General features: G+C 35.1%; 1 protein-coding gene across 1 annotated transcript in view; it reads left to right on the top strand.

The window, feature by feature from the left end:
- The window catches only part of PCDH9 (protocadherin 9), a 1158506-nt gene that overhangs the window by 408141 nt on the left and 730423 nt on the right, over nt 1-19942 (top strand). Inside the window, exon 2 of the mRNA XM_052650239.1 lies at nt 12223-12324. Coding sequence (XP_052506199.1) covers nt 12223-12324 — 102 coding nt within the window. The remainder of the gene's footprint in view (nt 1-12222; nt 12325-19942) is intronic.

Here is a 19942-nt window from a genome sequence, read left to right as displayed (position 1 = left end):
ATATATCCCTAAACTCACTTATTATTTAGATTTGTATAAAGTTTTTGTATGTTCCAATGCCAGTAAGTTGCACATGTTATAAACTAATATTCACTAATAAGTGAGTTCAGTCACTAAGTCCTGTCAGACTCTATAACCTCATGGACTGCAACATGTCAGGCTTCTCTGTCATCTGACTCCTGGGGAGTTTGCTCAAATTCACGTCCATTGAGTCAATGATGCTGTCTAACCATCTCATCCTCTTTCACTCCCTTTTTTTTGCCTTCAATCTTTTCCAGCATCAGAATCTTTTCCAATGAGTTGGCTCTTTGCATCAGGGGACCAAAGTATTGGAGTTTCAGCTTCAGCATCAGTCCCTCCAATGAATATTCATGCCTGATTTTCTTTAGGATTGACTGGTTGGATCTCCTTGCCACTGTTTCCACTGTTTCCCCATCTGTTTGCCATGAAGTGATGGGACCAGATGCCATGATCTTAGTTCTCTGAATGTTGAGCTTTAAGCCAACTTTTTCACCCTATTTCTCTTTCATCAAGAAGCTCTTTAGTTCTTCTTCACGTTCTGCCATAAAGGTGATGTCATCTGCATATCTAAAGTTGTTGATATTTCTTCTGGCAATCTTGATTCCAGCTTGTGTTTATCCAGCCAAGCATTTCACAAGAGGTACTCTGCATATGTTAAATAAGAAGGGTGACATCACACAGCCTTATCATACTCCTTTCCCATTTTTGAACCAGTCTGTTGTTTCATGTCCAGTTCTAATGGCTTCTTCTTAACATGCATACAGGTTTCTCTGGAGACAGGTAAGGTGGCCTGATACTCTCATCTCTAAGAATTTTCCGCAGTTTGTTTTGAGTCACACAGTCAAAAGCTTTAGTGTAGTCAATGGAACAGATGTTTTTCTGGAACTCCTTTGGTTTCTCCAAGATCCAGCAAGTGTTCACATTTGATCTCTGGTTCCTCTGCATTTTCTAAACCCAGCTTGTACATCTGGAAGTTCTAGATTCATATACCGCCAGAGCTTAGCTTGAAGGATCTTCAGCATAACCTTACAAGCATATGAAATGAGTGCAACCATATGGTATTTGCAACGTTCTTTGGAACAGTCTTTGGAATTGGAATAAAAAGCAACCTTTTTCAGTCCTATGACCATTGCTGAGTTTTCCAAATTTGTTGACTTATTGAATGCAGCACTTTAACAGCATCATCTTTTAGGATTTGAAATAGCTCAGCTAGAATTTGGTCACCTCCATTAGCTTTGTTCCTAACTTTTCTTCTTATGGTCCACTTGACTTCCCACTCCAGGTTGTTCTGCTCTAGGTGAATGACCACACCATCATAGTTATCTGTGTCATTAAGAGCTTTTTTGCACATATCTTCTGTGTATTCTTGATAGCTCTTCTTAATCTCTTTTGCTTCTGTTAGTTCCTTACCATTTCTGTCCTTTGTATTTGATACTCTTTTAGAATTCCCTGGAAATATTAACCAATTAAAAAAATACATTGACTTTCGTGGACATTAATTACCTAAGAGTGAAAATGAAACTCATCATTTTCCTTCCCTGAAGCTTTCAATTCAGGCCAGAAATAGAACAGAAAGATCACTTTCAAATTCCCAAAGAAACATTTCTATAATGACCACTCCCATTGTATTTGAAATATTAAAACTATTTTTACTCACTCTATTTTTCTTGTGTTGAGACAATTTTAGCTTTGTTTCCTTTCAAACTATAAATTAAATTATAAATATATGAAAATTATAAGGGATTTTATGGCAATAATTAAAAAATAAACTTAAATAAACTATAAAAAATTGTCAAATAAAAGATATAGCATGAATAATCTTCATTGATCCTGGTACTGAAAATGTCTGTTATTGTGTTCCTTAGAATATGTTTAGACAGAAGTTAGCCTCTCTTCCTAAGTGTCTGGAGCTGTAAAGGGTTCCATTTATTTAAAATACAGAATTAATTTGCAGTATGCCATGCTGACTGGCATTAATGAGGCTTTGCTCAAGCAACATAACATGCAGTCCTTTTGTAATTTAAAATCTTTCAATGTCTTACTGCTCTTGTGAAATGGCTTTATAGTAAGGTAATAATACAAGGAAGAAACCGATGGAGAAATTATAAAGCATAGAATATTAGTATCTGAAGTGTACTTTCTGAGAGTTTTTATTTCTATGCATGCCCATAGCAACTGGGTCAAAAGGGGTACATAAAATGACATAGCATCCATGAACCACTTAAATAAAATGTTGTAATGTACAGAAAGCTACAATTTGTGGTCTTCAAAAAGGTAGTTTTGCACTGCTGTTCTTTGGTGAGCAATGACCTACAACTGTATCCAGTTTATCTATTTTATATTAGAGAGCTTAGTAGTAATTGCTTATAAAACAATTTATAACTGGATGTGAGGAAATATATGACCTTATTCATGTATGTATTTGTTTATTTATCAAAACTGAGTTCACACTCATGTAGCCAGTACCCTGGCACACTCAATGTTCAGTTCACAGAAGTTTACTTTGCTGTTTAGAGGAAAGCTGCTGCGTAATTTTGACATAGGATGCTATTGCTTAATTTTTAACTAAATTGCCAAAATTTCTATAGGACTATAAAATTATTTTCCTTTTATTCCAAACTTTATTAAGTATTATGTTGATAAAAGAAGATAAAATTTAGCTTAATGTAGCCCCTTCAAAAACTTTATGATTCTTTTGGGAATATATTTTTACCTCTATCTCAAGCTCTTCATTTGTCAATTGTCCATTAAAAAAAGCCTTGAAATTCATTGCCTAGAAGGAAAGTATGCAATTTTCAGGTATCCTCAGTAAATGAACAATATACAGATTTGCTAAATCTTTTTAGTAACCAAAGATATTTATACCTATATATTGCTTTCAAATACCACTTAAGCAATAACACATTGGGAGAAAGCTATTTATTGGATATGATACCTGTCACCTATACTTTTTTATTAAATTGTTACAATTGTTTGAAAAATGTCTGTCAGTCTATGATAGAGTTCATTAAATTTTGAAATAGCTTATGAAGAATTCCTAAACAAAAGGAAAGTTTCATCTGATACTTTAACTTAAATTAGCTACTGAATTTCGTCAAACATTAATTCCACATTCTTATTTTTCCAATCCTCTTTTTAACTTATATTTGTTATGATTTTTTACAAAATATTCCTATATTTTAACTGTTTCAGAATAAATTGATTCCATTTAGTGTATTGTAATAATAGTAGCTAGAGGTAAATATTATACTAATATTTTAAAAGTAACCTGCTTGCATAACAAAGTGCACAATAAGAAATACTTATTTTTGTCTGTTAATACCACTTGTTACAGGAAACTATAATTGAGGGAAGCCATCTGGTCTATTTAATGGCCTATGCCAAAAGGCTATATAAAATCAGCCTTTGTTTTCTCATAAATTCCACGTGGAGCAGTCAACTTCTCCCTGTTCGTTGAGCAACAGTGACTGCCTCCATCTGGCTAGCCTCTGTAAACCTGGACTGAAAATGGAAATGCTTGTTGGGACAGAGAAGAAAGCAAGTGCTATTAAGGATGGAAGGGGAAGATGTACCTTTGGGACCTGAAGAAAGGAGAAGAAAGGCTATCTCCAGACTGAAAGGAGATATAGGATGGGGACTGTGAGAAGAGTGGAGGGGAATTTACACAAACCAGAGGGCTATTGGCCAGTTCAGGTAGTTTTGAAGCAGATCCCAGTTAACTTGCATACCCTGGGGGTGTCTGATGCCCTGAAAGAACCAAGACTGGATGGGCAAAGTCTTCTGGGTAGTCAAATTGTGCAGGGCCCAGAAGTTGAACAGGGGCTAATTTTTTCATATATGCCGTAGATCAATTCAAATGTATACACTTATGTGACATATTATTGTGAAGAAATTGCTTCCTGCCACGAATTACTAAGGGCTTCCCTTGTGGTTCAGCTGGTAGGGAATGTGTCTGTACTGTGGGAGACCTGGGTTGATCCCTGGGTTGGGAAGATCTCCTGGAGAAGGGAATGGCTGCCCACTTCAGTATTCCTGTCTGGAGAATTCCATGGACTGTATAGTCTATGGGGTCGCAAAGAGTCGGACACGACTGAGGAACTTTCACTTCACTTCACTTCATGAATTACTAAAGGTCCAGTTTGATAAACAAAGCATGATGACTAAATCCACTGCTTTTTAAATTGTTTTTACTACAGGTACTCTCTCAATCTATGAGACAAACGTACTATATTTTTGTCTTAGCATTTACAACACAAAATGTAGGTTTGGGGAATACTCATTTTGCAATGAATTTGTCTGCTGGCGACAAAAGACTGAAAGAAAAAAGAAAATAGCTACCAAGAAATTACTACTCAGGGAGTTAGAAGCCAAAATAATCAAGGTGAATGTAAGTCTCTGTAAAAAGTCTTGCATTTTTTTTTCATGTATTCTTTCATTTCACTTAAAATTTTCACTTAAAATACTTATAAAATACCTCATAATGCTGCAGGCATTGTAGTCAATTGTCAACAGGAGGATCATGTTCTCTTGTGAAATGAAAGAAAACAAAACATATTCAGAGAAAGTGGCCACAGTACCCTAGGAAGAAAACCAGCATGTTCCTCAACTAGCTTTAGAAAAACATTTTCTACTGAAAAGGAGAGGATTGATCCTGAGCCAGATCTGAAGAGATTTATCTTCCACATAGTACCTTTACTTCTGTAGATGCATTATTTCAAGATTTTATAGATTATAAAGCCCTTTTTATAACCATTATCTACAATTTTGTTGAGGTGGATGGAACAAATTTTTAACAAAGCCACGCTAATTCTTTTTCTATGTACTGACTCATTTTCAGGTATTTGAAAAACTCAGAAAAAGTAAAGAGAAGTAAGGAAAATACCTATGTCCCTAGTACCCAGAATTAACATATGTTAATATTTTATGATATTTCTGTCTCCAATTTTTTTAAGAAAAATACTTTTTTTAAGGAAAAGAAGAGGGGCAAAGCATTTTTTTAAAAAACAAAATAAACAAGAAGATACCTTTATGCTACTGATGCAGGTGACATTCTCTTCTGCATCCTTTTGTCTGCATGCATGCTCAGTTGGTTCAGTCATGTCTGACTCTTTGTTACCCAATGGACTTCAGCCTACCAGACTCCTCTGTCCATGGGATTCTCCAGGCAAGAATACTGCAGTGGATTACCATGCCTTCTTCCAGGGGATCTTCCTGACCCAAGGATCAGACCCGTGACTCTTACCTCTCCTGAACTGATAGCCAACTTCTTTACCACAAGGACCACTTGGGAAGCCCTTGGATCCTTTTATGGTTCATCATTTTTCCTTATTCTACATAAGTTATCTCTACACTGCCATCTGTTTTTCTATGATTTTAAAACTAAATACTATTTATGTGGTGTTTGGCTTTAAAATTTATTATACTGCATTTTCACTTTAAATCAAAATGTGCATTACACAAGGCAACTACCTAGGTGTGAACACACCTTGATGATCATTTTAGCTTTGTTTTCCAAGCATATTTAATAATGACAGGACAATAATCCAATAAAGAAGGATTCATAGTAGATATTAGAGAGAAACAGGAAATACAAGCTCAAGGCTTCCTGATTTGAGACAGAATAAGTTTCAGGACATTCAGTGATTAGAACAAATTTTCAGAAATCAGAGCATATGCTGTGGATCTCTTAAAATATAAACTTTATTAGTTTCCTGAAATACTCATAAAAATATGTGGTTTCATCTAAGCATGTTTAGGAACATTTTAAAAGCCCTTCCTTTGTCTGTTTATGAATAGTAAATGGTTCATGTGTCTGTCTGAGAAATTATTTTAGAATTGGGAACCAGTGGAGAATGCCATCAGGAAATGTACTTCCTAAGGAAGTAAGCTTCATTTTCTCCAAACTTCTCAGTTTTAGCAATGACAATACCAACATGAACAGTTACATGATTCCAGAAGGAAAGCATGAGCGATAAAAGGACATCCAGGAGTTCGTGGGCCCTTGCAGGGCGAGTGACACAAATGCATCTGGAAGGAAGGAATTATCAGTTGTGTCAAGTGAGCAGAGGACTGTGAATTGCCCTTCAGTTACTATAAGAGGTGATAAAAACTTGACACACATGGGCTCTACAAAGGAATGGGTGGAGAGATTGAAGATACCAAGTGCAGACAAGTCTTTAGATTCGTGTCTGCAAATGTGAGTCTTTTACTGATGTTTAGAACTTTTGTATTAAAAATAGAGGAATGTTTACTAATTCTTCATGAAAGCAATCTCTAGTTTTTTAAGATAAATAGGAATAATAGTTTCTGTGAGAAGCTTCAACAAAAGAATTGTTATTTAATGAAACCTATAGCATAAAAACACAAGGTGGCTGCCTGTATAATAACTGCACAGATTTTATAATAACACAACTGATTTTTGGGAAACAACCTCGAATTTACAAGAAGGTAGGAGGAGTAAGAAGCTACTACTATAGAGCTGGGTGGAAAAATGTAAAGAATCCCCATTGTAGCAAAGAAAACAGCAGTGTTTAACTTAATGGTTGTAAAATTTTTCATAAAACTTTTGTTGCTTTTGTTACTGTTGTAGTTTTTCTCTTGATATTTTGAGTATGAAGTACTTCCTTAGGAATTTCTTTCAAAAATGAACTAATATTCCTCATTTTGAGCCAGATTTGTGTAGGTATTTCTATTGATAGTGAATGACAATTTCCCAGGAACTACGACAAGTGTTTAAGGAAGGGAAGAGTTATACACATAATAAAATAGATATTATTAAATGGAAAATATCAAATAGAATTGAAAGTATAAAATAAATGTATTTACATTGATCTCCATTTAATATGATTGTTGTTAGAAAACTCTACCTCTCAAGTTTGATGTACTTATGAATCCCTCAGTATTAAATCTGATTTAGCAAATCTATGTTGACCATAACTCATTTTATAGTTATTCATATCAAATTTGGAAAATGGAAAAATTTTATTTGATGAAATCTCAAGACGTTTAAATAAACTTTCAATCTATTTTCAGCTGCAACTGTCATTGAAATAGAAACTTGTTGGGAAGAATACATAGCAATTAAATTGTTTTTCCCTTAAGAATGTGTTTCTTTAATGTTTGGGCTATTAATAATATTGGCTCTCAAAATATTCTTTACAGTGCTATTTTTGCTTTCTTTTTCACTCTGATTCATAGATTTGTAATCCCCAGAGGCCTCATAACACTGAAAAAGTTTAAAAAGTGATGAAATTACAGTGAATTAAACTTTTCCTTGGATGCCATTAACTGTTCTGTTAATGCCTCTGTTTATAAGAGGCTGCTAAAGAATTAGACACAAAAAAGGGATTGTGGTAAAATCTTGTTTAGATGGAAGGACTTACCTGAGTGTAAGTTGTAATGCAAATGCATTCGTTTTGCTTATATCATATCTCTACCTTAGGGAGGTAGGGAAGGAATGAAGATAAAAGCTGACCTTTGGCACGCACTGTATATAAAGTACCATTCCATTATTTGGTTGTCATCTCTTATATTACAGTCCAATTCTGTAACTTCTCATCATTGGTCTAACTATTAAATTTCATGTACTAATAGCCCCTGTCCCTATCCTCATGGTGTAGCTCACAGGATCCATGGTTAAAGCATTATTGAACTATCTGAAGCTCATAGGCAAGTCTGGAGAATTCATGTCTCTAGCCTTTACATATGCTGATTGTTCTGTCCTAAATGTACTGGCCATGATTCCCTCATCAGCACATTTTTCAAGACTAGACTCACTGGAGTCTCACAGTTCTCTCTTCTCTGTCCCTTAGCAACTTATGCATATCATGATGGTTCTTTGTTTCCAATTATGACTTCACTGCTAGTGTAAGACCATTGCAGATATGAAATACCATACCTTGGGTGAAACACTAAAATCCTGAATCAAACCATGCACTCAGCAAATATCTGATGATCAAACAAATGAACAAATAGAATAGAAGATGTGAATGAATAAGCAAATGAATAAATCCCTTAAGGGAGAAATGTCAGGATAGCCAAAGTCCAAGTCGTTACATAGGAGTGATTTCACTGGTCAAATCCTTGCACAGAGGCCTTTGAATCTATCTGAACCTCTGCACTCCCCATCTGTTAAAGTAGGATTACATTTTCTACCTCTCTCTGCAGAGGTTTCTTGTGGATAATACATAAAATTCATATGTAAAGATATAAAGTATTATGCAAACATAGGATTTTTTTTTTCCAATTTCAGAGGCATTGTGAGGCATCAAAAAAAAAAAAAGTCACCTAATAGATCAGATTGAAAGAGGAGTGAGGCTAAAATTCCCTATAGTGTCCTGAGGCCGGAAAAGAAATGAAAACCTTAACCCAGGGATTCTAAACTCTTGGCTACACACAAGAATTACCTGGGCATTTCAAAAATAGTTTTGCCTTAGCTCTAATTTATCTGGCATGAAGTGGGGCTCAGTCAGCAACACTTTTTAAAGTTCCCTGGGTGATTCTAACATACAGGCAGGATGAGAACCACTGCTGGGCCACAGGAGTTGCAGACACGTTTCTAAGGAGAAAAACTGCATAATACATGAGAGGTTTTAAAAAGATTAATCAGCATGAGTAGATATGAGGAAAAGTGGGGAACATGAACTGAGAGATTAAAATGTCTAAGACCATCACAGATGAAGATAACTGTTTTAAAACTGAAACTTTTTTGAAAGCTGATATCTCTCATTATGGAGAGATACCAAAGATTGGCCTTCAAAATTAACAGTGAAGTTATTCAGAAAACTCAAACACGTTCGAAGAATTAATACTGGGAGACCAGCGTTAAACAAAGGAGAAAAGGAAAGATATAAGCATCTGAATGCAGAGTTCCAAAGAATAGCAAGAAGAGATAAGAAAGCCTTCTTCAGTGATCAATGCAAAGAGATAGAGGAAAAGAACAGAATGGGAAGACTAGAGATCTCTTCAAGAAAATTAGAGATACCAAGGGAACATTTCATGCAAAGATGGGCTCGATAAAGGACAGAAATGGTCTGGACCTAACAGAAGCAGAAGATATTAAGAAAAGGTGGCAAGAATACACGGAAGAACTGTACAAAAAAGATCTTCATGACCCAGATAATCATGATGATGTGATCACTAATCTAGAGCCAGACATCTTGGAATGTGAAGTCAAGTGGGCCTTAGAAAGCATCACTACGAACAAAGCTAGGGGAGGTGATGGAATTCCAGTTGAGCTGTTTCAAATCCTGAAAGATGATGCTATGAAAGTGCTGCACTCAATGTGCCAGCAAGTTTGGAAAACTCAGCAGTGGCCACAGGACTGGAAAAGGTCAGTTTTCATTCCAATTCCAAATAAAGGCAATGCCAAAGAATGCTCAAACTACTGCACAATTGCACTCATCTCACATGCCAGTAAAGTAATACTCAATATTCTTCAAGCCAGACTTCAGCATTACGTGAACCGTGAACTCCCTGATGTTCAAGCTGGTTTTAGAAAAGGCAGAGGAACCAGAGATCAAATTGCCAACATCCGCTGGATCATGGAAAAAGCAAGAGAGTTCCAGAAAAACATCTATTTCTGCTTTATTGACTATGTCAAAGCCTTTGACTGTGTGGATCACAATAAACTGTGGAAAATTCTGAAAGAGATGAGAATACCAGACCACCTAACCTGCCTCTTGAGAAACTTATATGCAGGTCAGGAAGCAACAGTTAGAACTGGACATGGAACAACAGACTGGTTCCAAATAGGAAAAGGAGTACGTCAAGGCTGTATATTGTCACCCTGCTTATTTAACTTATATGCAGAGTACATCATGAGAAACACTAGGCTGGAAGAAGCACAAGCTGGAATCAAGTTTGCCGGGAGAAATATCAATAACCTCAGATATGCAGATGACACTACCCTTATGGCAGAAAGTGAAGAGGAACTAAAAAGCCTCTTGATGAAAGTGAAAGAGGAGAGTGAAAAAGTTTGCTTAAAGCTCAACATTCAGAAAACTAAGATCATGGCATCCGGTCCCATCACTTCATGGGAAATAGATGGGGAAACAGTAGAAACAGTGTCAGACTTTATTTTGGGGGGCTCCAAAATCAGTGCAGATGGTGATTGCAGCCATGAAATTAAAAGACGCTTACTCCTTGGAAGAAAAGTTATGACCAACCTAGATAGCATATTCAAAAGCAGAGACATTACTTTGCTGACTAAGATCCGTCTAGTCAAGGCTATGGTTTTTCCTGTGGTCATGTATGGATGTGAGTGTTGGACTGTGAAGAAGGCTGAACGCCAAAGAATTGATGCGTTTGAACTGTGGTGTTGGAGGACTCTTGAGGGTCCCTTGGACTGCAAGGAGATCGAACCAGTCCATTCTGAAGGAGATCAACCCTGGGATTTCTTTGGAAGAAATGATGCTAAAGCTGAAGCTCCAGTACTTTGGACACCTAATGCGAAGAGTTGACTCATTGGAAAAGACTCTGATGCTGGGAGGGATTGGGGGCAGGAGGAGAAAGGGACGACCCAGGATGAGATGGCTGGATGGCATCACGGACTCGATGGACGTGAGTCTGAGTGAACTCCGGGAGACAGTGATGGACAGGGAGGCCTGGCGTGCTGTGATTCATGGGGTTGCAAAGAGTCGGACACGACTGAGCAACTGAACTGAACTGAACTGAGCGTTTTACAAATTACACCTAAATCACTAAGATTATAAACAGAGGTTAAATGTAATCACCATTTGTTTTATTACTCAAAACAAGTTCCTAGAGGAGGTCGGTTTTAAACAGGGTTAAAATTATATTATTGTAGAGAGGACAGGCATATATTCTTTTTCATGACAAAGGTTTCTAATATAGGCTTGGGTTTCAGAATCATGTTTTCCTACTCTGCTATATTCCAGAGTCTCTTAAACAAACAAAAAAATTAGGTAATTAATAACTGAGATTTTTGACATTAATGAAAGATATTCTGAAATTATTTTCAGAATATTTGCTCTTTCTCTAAGTTTAAAATAAAATATTTAAGCTTTAAAACATGCAATGTGAATATTTTAAAATATGTATAACTATATAAAATATAAAATGGTGGTTTTGAGATTAAAATATACTGACCTTGATTATGCTAAACTCTAAAACTCACTTGCTTTTGAAAATGTTTTTGAAAGTAATTTTTTAATTTTTTTTTTTTGGCATGGGGAAAGTAAAATTTCACTGGTGAACTGAAACAGTGGCATTCTACCTTGAAAAATATTTTCTTACCTACTTATGTCATAAAAATCTGTGCATAGCTTTGTAGTCTTATGGGAGAGGAAAGGTTATATGTCAATGATGAGCCTTTTGGGGAGGTATTACAGTGTTTTTTATTAAAGTGGAAACCTTAGAAACCCAATATTATGTTTAATAAATGATCAAGTGGCCATGAAACTGGTAAGAGATTTGGGAAAGAAGGAGGCAAGGATAACAGAAAGTAAATTATATCTTGTTTTCACACAAAACAACTTTTGGAGGAATATGGTAAATAATCATTTTAATATTTTCATGTAGAAAAGCCAAGCCATTCTATGATATCTTGCTTTAAAATTCATATTCATTTATAGGTGAATTAATTTAGTCAACATGTTTTTAAAACTATTTTACATTTGCTACAGAAAAAAAAGTGAAATAGCACTTTAAGACCTTTAACTTTTAATTTTTTAGTTTTGTCTATTTTAAGGCTATAAAGGACATAGATATGGTAGATAAGATATGAGGAATGATCCTAGAAAGCTGAGTAGTAGCCCAACTTTGGGAAAAAATATTTTTATATCTCATTTCTCTCATCTGTAACTGGGGATAATAATATCTATGTCACAGTTTAATAATATGTGATATATATCAAGCATTGGAATAATACCTCACACAAATAATTATAGCATACAAGTTTTAGCTACTAAAATCATAAGTATAGTAAGTAAATATTGCAATAGAAGGAGTAAAATAACTACATCTTAGATTTCTTTAGTTTTAGTGAAAACACAATTTGTTTATCCTGGGACCATTTTTTACCTTTTTGGTAAAGGCTCAATATGGATGCATATACTTGAGGAAGACCCCTGATAGTTCACAGGGACCATCTTCATTAGAAGCTTAGCAAACAACCATGTCTCTCAATAGACACTCTTAATATGGAATAGTTTGTCACAATTATTTGGTAATCTCTTTCAGTGTAACTCACACAACAAAAGTGACAATATTCCTGTCACTCCTCAGAAATGTCCCAGCTCTGCGGGTTTCCATATTCAGGAGAATGAAGAAGGCCATTACGAGGTATGCCATAATTCTATGGAGATCGTGTTGGTACTGAGCGATTTACATTTTCCTAATGTGATTTTAAATACTTTAGTTAACTTATAAATATGTTCTTTGCTGACCTTCTTTTATGGTCATATTTTTATATTAGTATTTTAAAAAACAATTTAAAATAAACTGTTAGAACGAAAGGGAAGAATAACCTTTTTCTCTTCTGGTAATTGTCGAACTATAAAATATAGTGCTCTTGTCATTGACTGTAAAGCGTTGGCATTTTAACAATTTTTGGAGAAAAGTAATGAGCAACTTTCTTTTTAAATGTTTTGAATTCATTTTTTTAGTTGAGCTAAAAATGCCCACATTCATTTGTTGAAATACTGATTTGCTTCACCTGCTATACTCAAGGAAGGCAGTGATGTTTAATAACAAGAGGTTAAATTGGGGTTTTCATTAATCTTTTATTTTTTAATTACTTTTTCTCAGCTTGACCCTTTATTTTCTTTTATATTAGAATTAAAAATAAAAATAATCATTTTTTCTTTTTTCTCTTATTGTGTTCATTGTATAATATTCTTTTATTTATTTATTTTTAATTTTGGGAGAGCTATTACAGTACCAATTATTCTAGTATGGCTGAATGTACAAATCTATTAATTTTTATTAAAAATTGTGATATAAAACACATAGCATGAAATTTACTATTTTAATCATTTTAAGTATATAGTTTAATAGTGCTAAGTATGTTCACACTGTGCAATAAAAGTTCCACATTTTTAATGAATTGTGTTTTAATAGTTGACTTTAATATTAATGCACACGTATTTGTTTCACCTATTTTCTCCTATCATAGATGTAAAAGATGATGGAGTAATAGATCATATGTATTGGTATAAATGTATGTGCGTTCTGGTGTGTTTGTGTTTATTCTGTTTTCTCATTAAAGCTAGTTTTTTTTTTTCCCTCTATACCCTTAAATGTATTGAAAATGTTTTGATTATTGTTAGTAGTACAGCGTTTTTGCCAGCTAAAGTGATATATCATTGCTAAAGCCCCAGGTATAATGTGGGTCAGAGAAACTACTTCGGTTAATAGAAATTTGATTGAACAAGCAACTTCTTTTTGGATATACCATTAACTGAGGTGGACAAAATGACATTTGGGGAAGCTTATCCCCTAATTCCTCCTGTATATATTTTTCTTTTTATTTGTGTAGATCTAACTATTTAGCAACATTCTTCTAAACTACAGAATATAGTCTTCCCATTTTACTTTTATTGTCTTTATCTTTCTTTCTCCAAAACCTTAATCATTTGACAGGTGAGAGAAGAATTTTAATTTTTAACCTTTTGATTATTCCTTATCACTAAGTGTTATGGGTCTAGAACACAGGGATTTGTGCCATTACTCACCCTTATTTCATCCAATAAAAACTCAATTACTCTATTGAAGAAATAAATGTTTCATTCATAAATGTTCATGTAAATCTTTAAAGGGCCCATTCAGATGTTTAAACCCATCAAAATCCAATTTTAAATTCCTAAGAATTATATTCATTTTTGTATCATTTTCATTTCTGCAATTTTTGAGTAAAGAATCCATATCCCCCAGAGACCTCTAGGATTTCCCAAGAGGGTGAAATAGAGAAATCATTAATTGAACACTATTCTTACTTTTGTGTAGAAAATAAATGAGTTATAATTAAAATAATTTTCTATGAACCAACTTTTTTTTCTTCTCTAGATATTTTATAAGTTCCAAAGCACAGGAACACAGTTTGTATAGAGTTTATTTGACTAAATTTCTAAGGAACATTGCCAAGAAAAAATGATACTCAGAATTATGATGTTGATTTATATTATGACTCCAAAAATCAAAGCTGAGAATTTATAACTAAAGGCAATCATGATATACAAAGTTGGTGTTTGCACTATGCTGTTATTTTTCTTCATACTGAACACTGAGCTAAGCTTATGTAAACATAAGTATATTCTTAATTTTCAATTTTCTAACAATTATATTTTCCCTTCTTAATCAACTTAAGTAAAAAAAAGGCATATTTGCTCTTCTTATCATAATAATATTTGTGTATATCTACTCATTTGTATCATATCTACTCATTCAAGTAAAAATTTGTATCATATCTACTCATTTGTATCATATCTGCTCATTCAAGTAAAAAGTAATATTTTATGTCAATTCATGTTTATTAATCTGAATGAAACTATTAAATTTATACTATGACATTAGATATAAAATAAAACCAAGGCTGATATGACTAACAAGATTTTAATCACACTTAAATTATCCCTCTTAATTTATATATAACAGTTATTATGTACAGGGAGATTTTAATATCAGCTACTGGACAATTTTTATACCAAACACTATTCTAAGGATTCCATATGTATTACAAAATTTCATCTAATCTATTTCTGAATATAAAACATACTATGATTTTATGTACCACTAGGAAAAAATGGCTATTAATTAAATGCTGCTGCTGCTGCTAAGTCGCTCCAGTCATGTCTGACTCTGCGACCCCATAGACGGCAGCCCACCAGGCTCCACCATCCCTGGGATTCTCAAGGCAAGAACACTGGAATGGGTTGCCATTTCCTTCTCCAGTGCATGAAAGTGAAAAGTGAAAGTGAAGTCGCTCAGTCGTGTCTGACTCTTAGTGACCCCATGGACTGCAGCCTACCAGGCTCCTCCGTCCATGGGATTTTCCAGGCAAGAGTACTGGAGTGGGTTGCCATTGCCTTCTGCGAATTAAATGCTAATAAATGTTAATTTATGATTTTTTAATGTGTGTCTTCCTTAATATATATATATTGAAATACAGGAAATTTTCATATTACAATTATTAAAATATAGCTCATTTAATCCTGACAACAATCCTATTAGGTAGGTACTATTATTATCATTACCTTTTTACAGATGTGGCCAGTGAGGACACACAGAGCTTATGTAATTTTTCTTAAAATCACACTAATAGTAATTAGTGAAAATGGAGTAAACCAGACCAGCAAGATTTTAGAAACTTCAAGTAATTACCCTGTGATAATGTCTAAGAAAAAAAAGAAAATCACAGGATATTTGACTGTTAGGAGCCATCACATTTATATATTCATGTTACTGAAGCATAATTTGAAGACTAGAAAGATGGAATAGCTTGCCCTGGGTCACAGAACTAGCTAGAGATAAGCACTAGAATTTGATCCAGATTTTCTGATCCTGGAGTGATCTAATAGCTAACTTCAAGCTGCCATAAAATTTTTCCAAGCCAAGTGTCAAAGAAAATAGTTCCAAAATTAGATTTCAAGTAAGGTGTGGAATTTAAACTAACTGTCATGTTTAAGTTTTATCTTCTTGTCAAGCCTCTGTCATCATAAACACAGAACACCATAATGGTTAAAATAGAGGCAAAAAAAAAAAAGTGTACCTTCTTTTCATGCCATAAATGCATATTACCCTTGCAAAGCGTCTTTGATCTATAAATTTTATTGCTATTTGCCTTTATTATACTCAATTCCCCTTTCCCAGTAAACTGCATTAAACATAAACAGATAGAGCTCTCAGTGTCTATACCCTGCAATCTGTAGGAAAATGTCTCCTAGTTATTGGAATTCACACAAGACTGCATCTCAGTATGAGTAGATGCTCCCTGTCACTGTTTTTGATGCTTGAGCTAAAGTATTTTTACAAAATGGTCTAGTGTTCAGTGCATGAATTTTTGAGATAAGACTTTTTTCTCTTGTAGCAAAGAAATCCAAAAATCAATGTCAGATGAAAATCTTAGCTCTAAGAGTTAGGAAGATTGGTGGAAGAGTTTTAAAATGTGTGAACTTTAGCTGCCAGACTTTGGAAATGTGGCAGCTATCACAAGTGTGAAATTCATGGGTGCAGATGGTTGATTAAGATATCCGAGGATGGACCACTGCTATAAATCTATAGGCCAAGATTGGGAAAACCATCTTGATAAGGGAAATATTTTTGACCCTTTAGGTAAATTTATAACACAGGTTTTGCTGGATTCAAAAGTTTATAGAAGTTAAATATGATTGGTTTCACAAACAACCCAGTGTGTGATTTGATGGAAATATTTCAAAAACAAAACATCAAATGGAGAGTGAGTGGAGCATGTGGTTAGAGAACTACAATATATTAAATTATTACCACATCTTACATTTCACATTCATAACCTTAGGACAGTATTCCTCCAGTTCAGCTCAGTTCAGTCACTCAGTCATGTCCAACTCTTTGCGACTGCATGAACTGCAGCACGCCAGGCCTCCCTGTCCATCACCAACTCCCAGGGTCCACTCAAACCCACGTCCATTGAGTTCGTGATGCCATCCAACCATCTCATCCTCTGTCATCCCCTTCTCCTCCTGCCCTCAATCTTTCCCAGCATCAGGGTCTTTTCAAATGAGTCAGCTCTTCACATCAGGTGGCCAAAGTAGTGGAGTTTCAGCTTCAACATCAGTCCTTAAAATGAACACCCAGGGCTGATCTCCTTTAGGATGGACTGCTTGGATCTCCTTGCAGTCCAAGGGACTCTCAAGAGTCTTCTCCAACACCACAGTCCAAAAGCATCAATTCTTCAGTGCTCAGCTTTCTTTATAGTCCAACTGTCACATCCATACATGACCACTGGAAAAACCATAGCCTTGACTAGACAAACCTTTGTTGACAAAGTAACGTCTCTGCTTTTTAATATGCTATCTAGGTTGGTCATAACTTTCCTTCCAAGGAGTAAGCATCTTTTAATTTCATCACTGCAGTCACCATTTGCAGTGATTTTGGAGCCCAGAAAAATAAAGTCAGCCACTGTTTCCACTGTTTCCCCATATATTTGCCATGAAGTGATGGGACTGGATAACATGATCTTAGTTTTCTGAATGTTGAGCTTTAAGCCAATTTTTTTCACTCTCCTCTTTCTCTTCCATCAAGAGGCCCTTTAGTTCTTCTTCACTTTCTGCCATAAATGTGGTGTCATCTGCATATCTGAGGTTATTGATATTTCTCCCGGCAATCTTGATTCCATCTTGTGCTTCCTCCAGCCCAGCATTTCTCATGATGTACTCTGCATATAAGTTAAATAAGCAGGGTGACAATATACAGCCTTGACGTACTCCTTTTCCTATTTGGAACCAGTCTGTTGTTCCATATCCAGTTCTAACTGTTGCTTCTTGACCTGCATACAGGTTTCTCAGCTTTCTTTACAGTCCAACTCTCACATCCATACATGACTACTGGAAAAAGCACAGCCTTGACTAGGCAGACATTTATTGACAAAGTAGTGTCTCTGCTATACTGACTATGTCTTGCTCTTTTCTTTCCTTTCCTCTTTTTGTACTTAACACAATTAACCTTACTCAACTAACTTAATAGATTTAGACTATTAACTTAATAGTCTTAATCTAGCTAAGTAAGATTTAATAGTGAAAGTGAAGTCGCTCAGTCATGTCTGACCCTCAGCGACCCCATGGACTTCAGTCTTCCAGGCTCCTCTATCCATGGGATTTTCCAGGCAAGAGTACTGGAGTGGGTTGCCATTTCCTTCTCCAATAAGATTTAATAAGTGAGTATTAATTTTTTATTATTGTTGTTCAGTAGTGTCCTACTCTTTGAGACCCCGTGGATTGAAGCATGCAAAGCTTTAAAGTCCTCCATTATATCCTGGAGTTTGCTCAAAATCATGTCCACTGAGTCTGTGATGCTATTTAACTACCTCATCTTCTGCTGCCCTCTTCTTCTTTTGCCTTCTATCTTTCCCAGCATCAGGGTCTTTTCTATTGAGTTGGCTCTTCTCATCAGGTGGCTAAAGTGTTGGAACTTCAGCATTAGTCCTTCCAGTGAATATTCAGGGCTGATTTCCTTTAGGATTGACTAGTTTGATTTCCTTGCAGACCAAGGAACTCTCAAGAGTCTTATCCAACACCACAGTTCAAAAATATCAGTTCTTCGGAGCTCAGCCTTCTTTATGGTCCAACTCTCACATCTGTACATGACTGCTGCAAAAACCATAGCTTTGACTATATGGCCCTTTGTCTTCAAAGTGATGCCTTTGCTTTTTAATATGCCATCTGGTTTATCATAGCTTTCCTTCCAAGGAGTAAGCATCTTTTAAACTATGGACTGGCATTTTCCTGTTGCTGGCATATTATGTAGTCGTGTTACCAAGCACATTTAGTTTCCAATAATTGTGTCTAGTACTTAGAATAAGTATTATAGTTGATATTATCTTTTAAATGAAAATAATAGGTACCATTTAGTAATTTTTTAAAATGTTATAATATTGGTAAGTAGCAAAGAATATTGCAACTAACAGAGTTTCACTAATGGTACTAAATTCACAAGCTGGTTTACTTTTATTTCTTTGTAAGAACACTGTATCCTAAAACCCAAAAAGTAGAAAATATTTAAAGCTGTATACATGATAAATATATATATACATATGTGCATGCATGCTAAGTTGCTTCATTAGTGTCTGACTCTTTGTGACCCTGTGAACTGTTGCCTGTCAGGCTCACCTGTCCATGTGGATTCTTCAGGTAAGAATACTGGAGTAGGTTGCCATGCCCTCATCCAGGGGATCTTCCTGACCCAGGGATTTAACTCACATTACTTATGTTTCGTGCATTGGCAGGCAGATTCTTTACTACTCATGCCACCTGGGAATCACGTATATACACTTACATGCATACACACACACACTCGAACACACATCCACACACACATATATATGCATGCATACATACACACACTACATACATATGTATTTTAAGAATGATTCTTAATAGCAAAAAAATTATACATTCAGTTACATAGAGAATTGCTTTCCAAAATGTGGTTAATTAATAAAAATGATGAAAAATTATATTACACTTAGTAATATGGTAAATATTGTAATGTAATAATGTAATACAGTAAAATAATTTAGTAAATAATGTAATATAGTAAAAAATATATTATACTCAATCACTTACTATGGGACTTTGCATATCTAACAACTGGTACAGAAAGCATGCTGGATGGCAAGTCTAGGCCACTCACTAAAGAAGGACATAGTCCCTTTTTCTTCCTTTTCTCATGAAGAATCTAAATCTGCACTGGAGTGAAGTAATAAAAAATTACACATCATGGATAACTGTTAGAGTTCAGTTCTCACATGTCCAACTGAGAAAAGTCAAAGTTTCCTACATGCCATTTCATATGAGACTGACCTTGCAAAAAATCCTAGAAAATAATGGTATCATTACTGACCACCATTCTAAACATTATTTAGGAATCTTTGTAATGACTGGAGAATCCCATGGACAGAGGAACCTGGAGGGCTATAGCCTCTAGGGTCACAGAGTCAGACAAGATTGAAATGACTTAGCACACATGCACATAATGACTGATGGGAAACTCTGCTTTGTATGTATCCATCTTATGCAATTTATATTATATAGATTAAATTTTTCCTTACATAATTCATTAAAAATGTTCAAGCCCTCATCAGCTTCTAACTAAGCATATATAGATTTGAAACAAATTACCAAGAATTGAGGGATTTCTCTGTTAGCTCAGTTGGTAAGGAATCTGCCTGCAATGCAGGAGACCCTGATTCGATTCCTGGGTTGGGAAG

Source organism: Budorcas taxicolor, chromosome 12 (genome assembly GCF_023091745.1).
Source record: "Budorcas taxicolor isolate Tak-1 chromosome 12, Takin1.1, whole genome shotgun sequence".
Taxonomy (NCBI): Eukaryota; Metazoa; Chordata; class Mammalia; order Artiodactyla; family Bovidae; genus Budorcas; species Budorcas taxicolor.
This window is presented reverse-complemented; position numbering and strand designations above follow the sequence as displayed.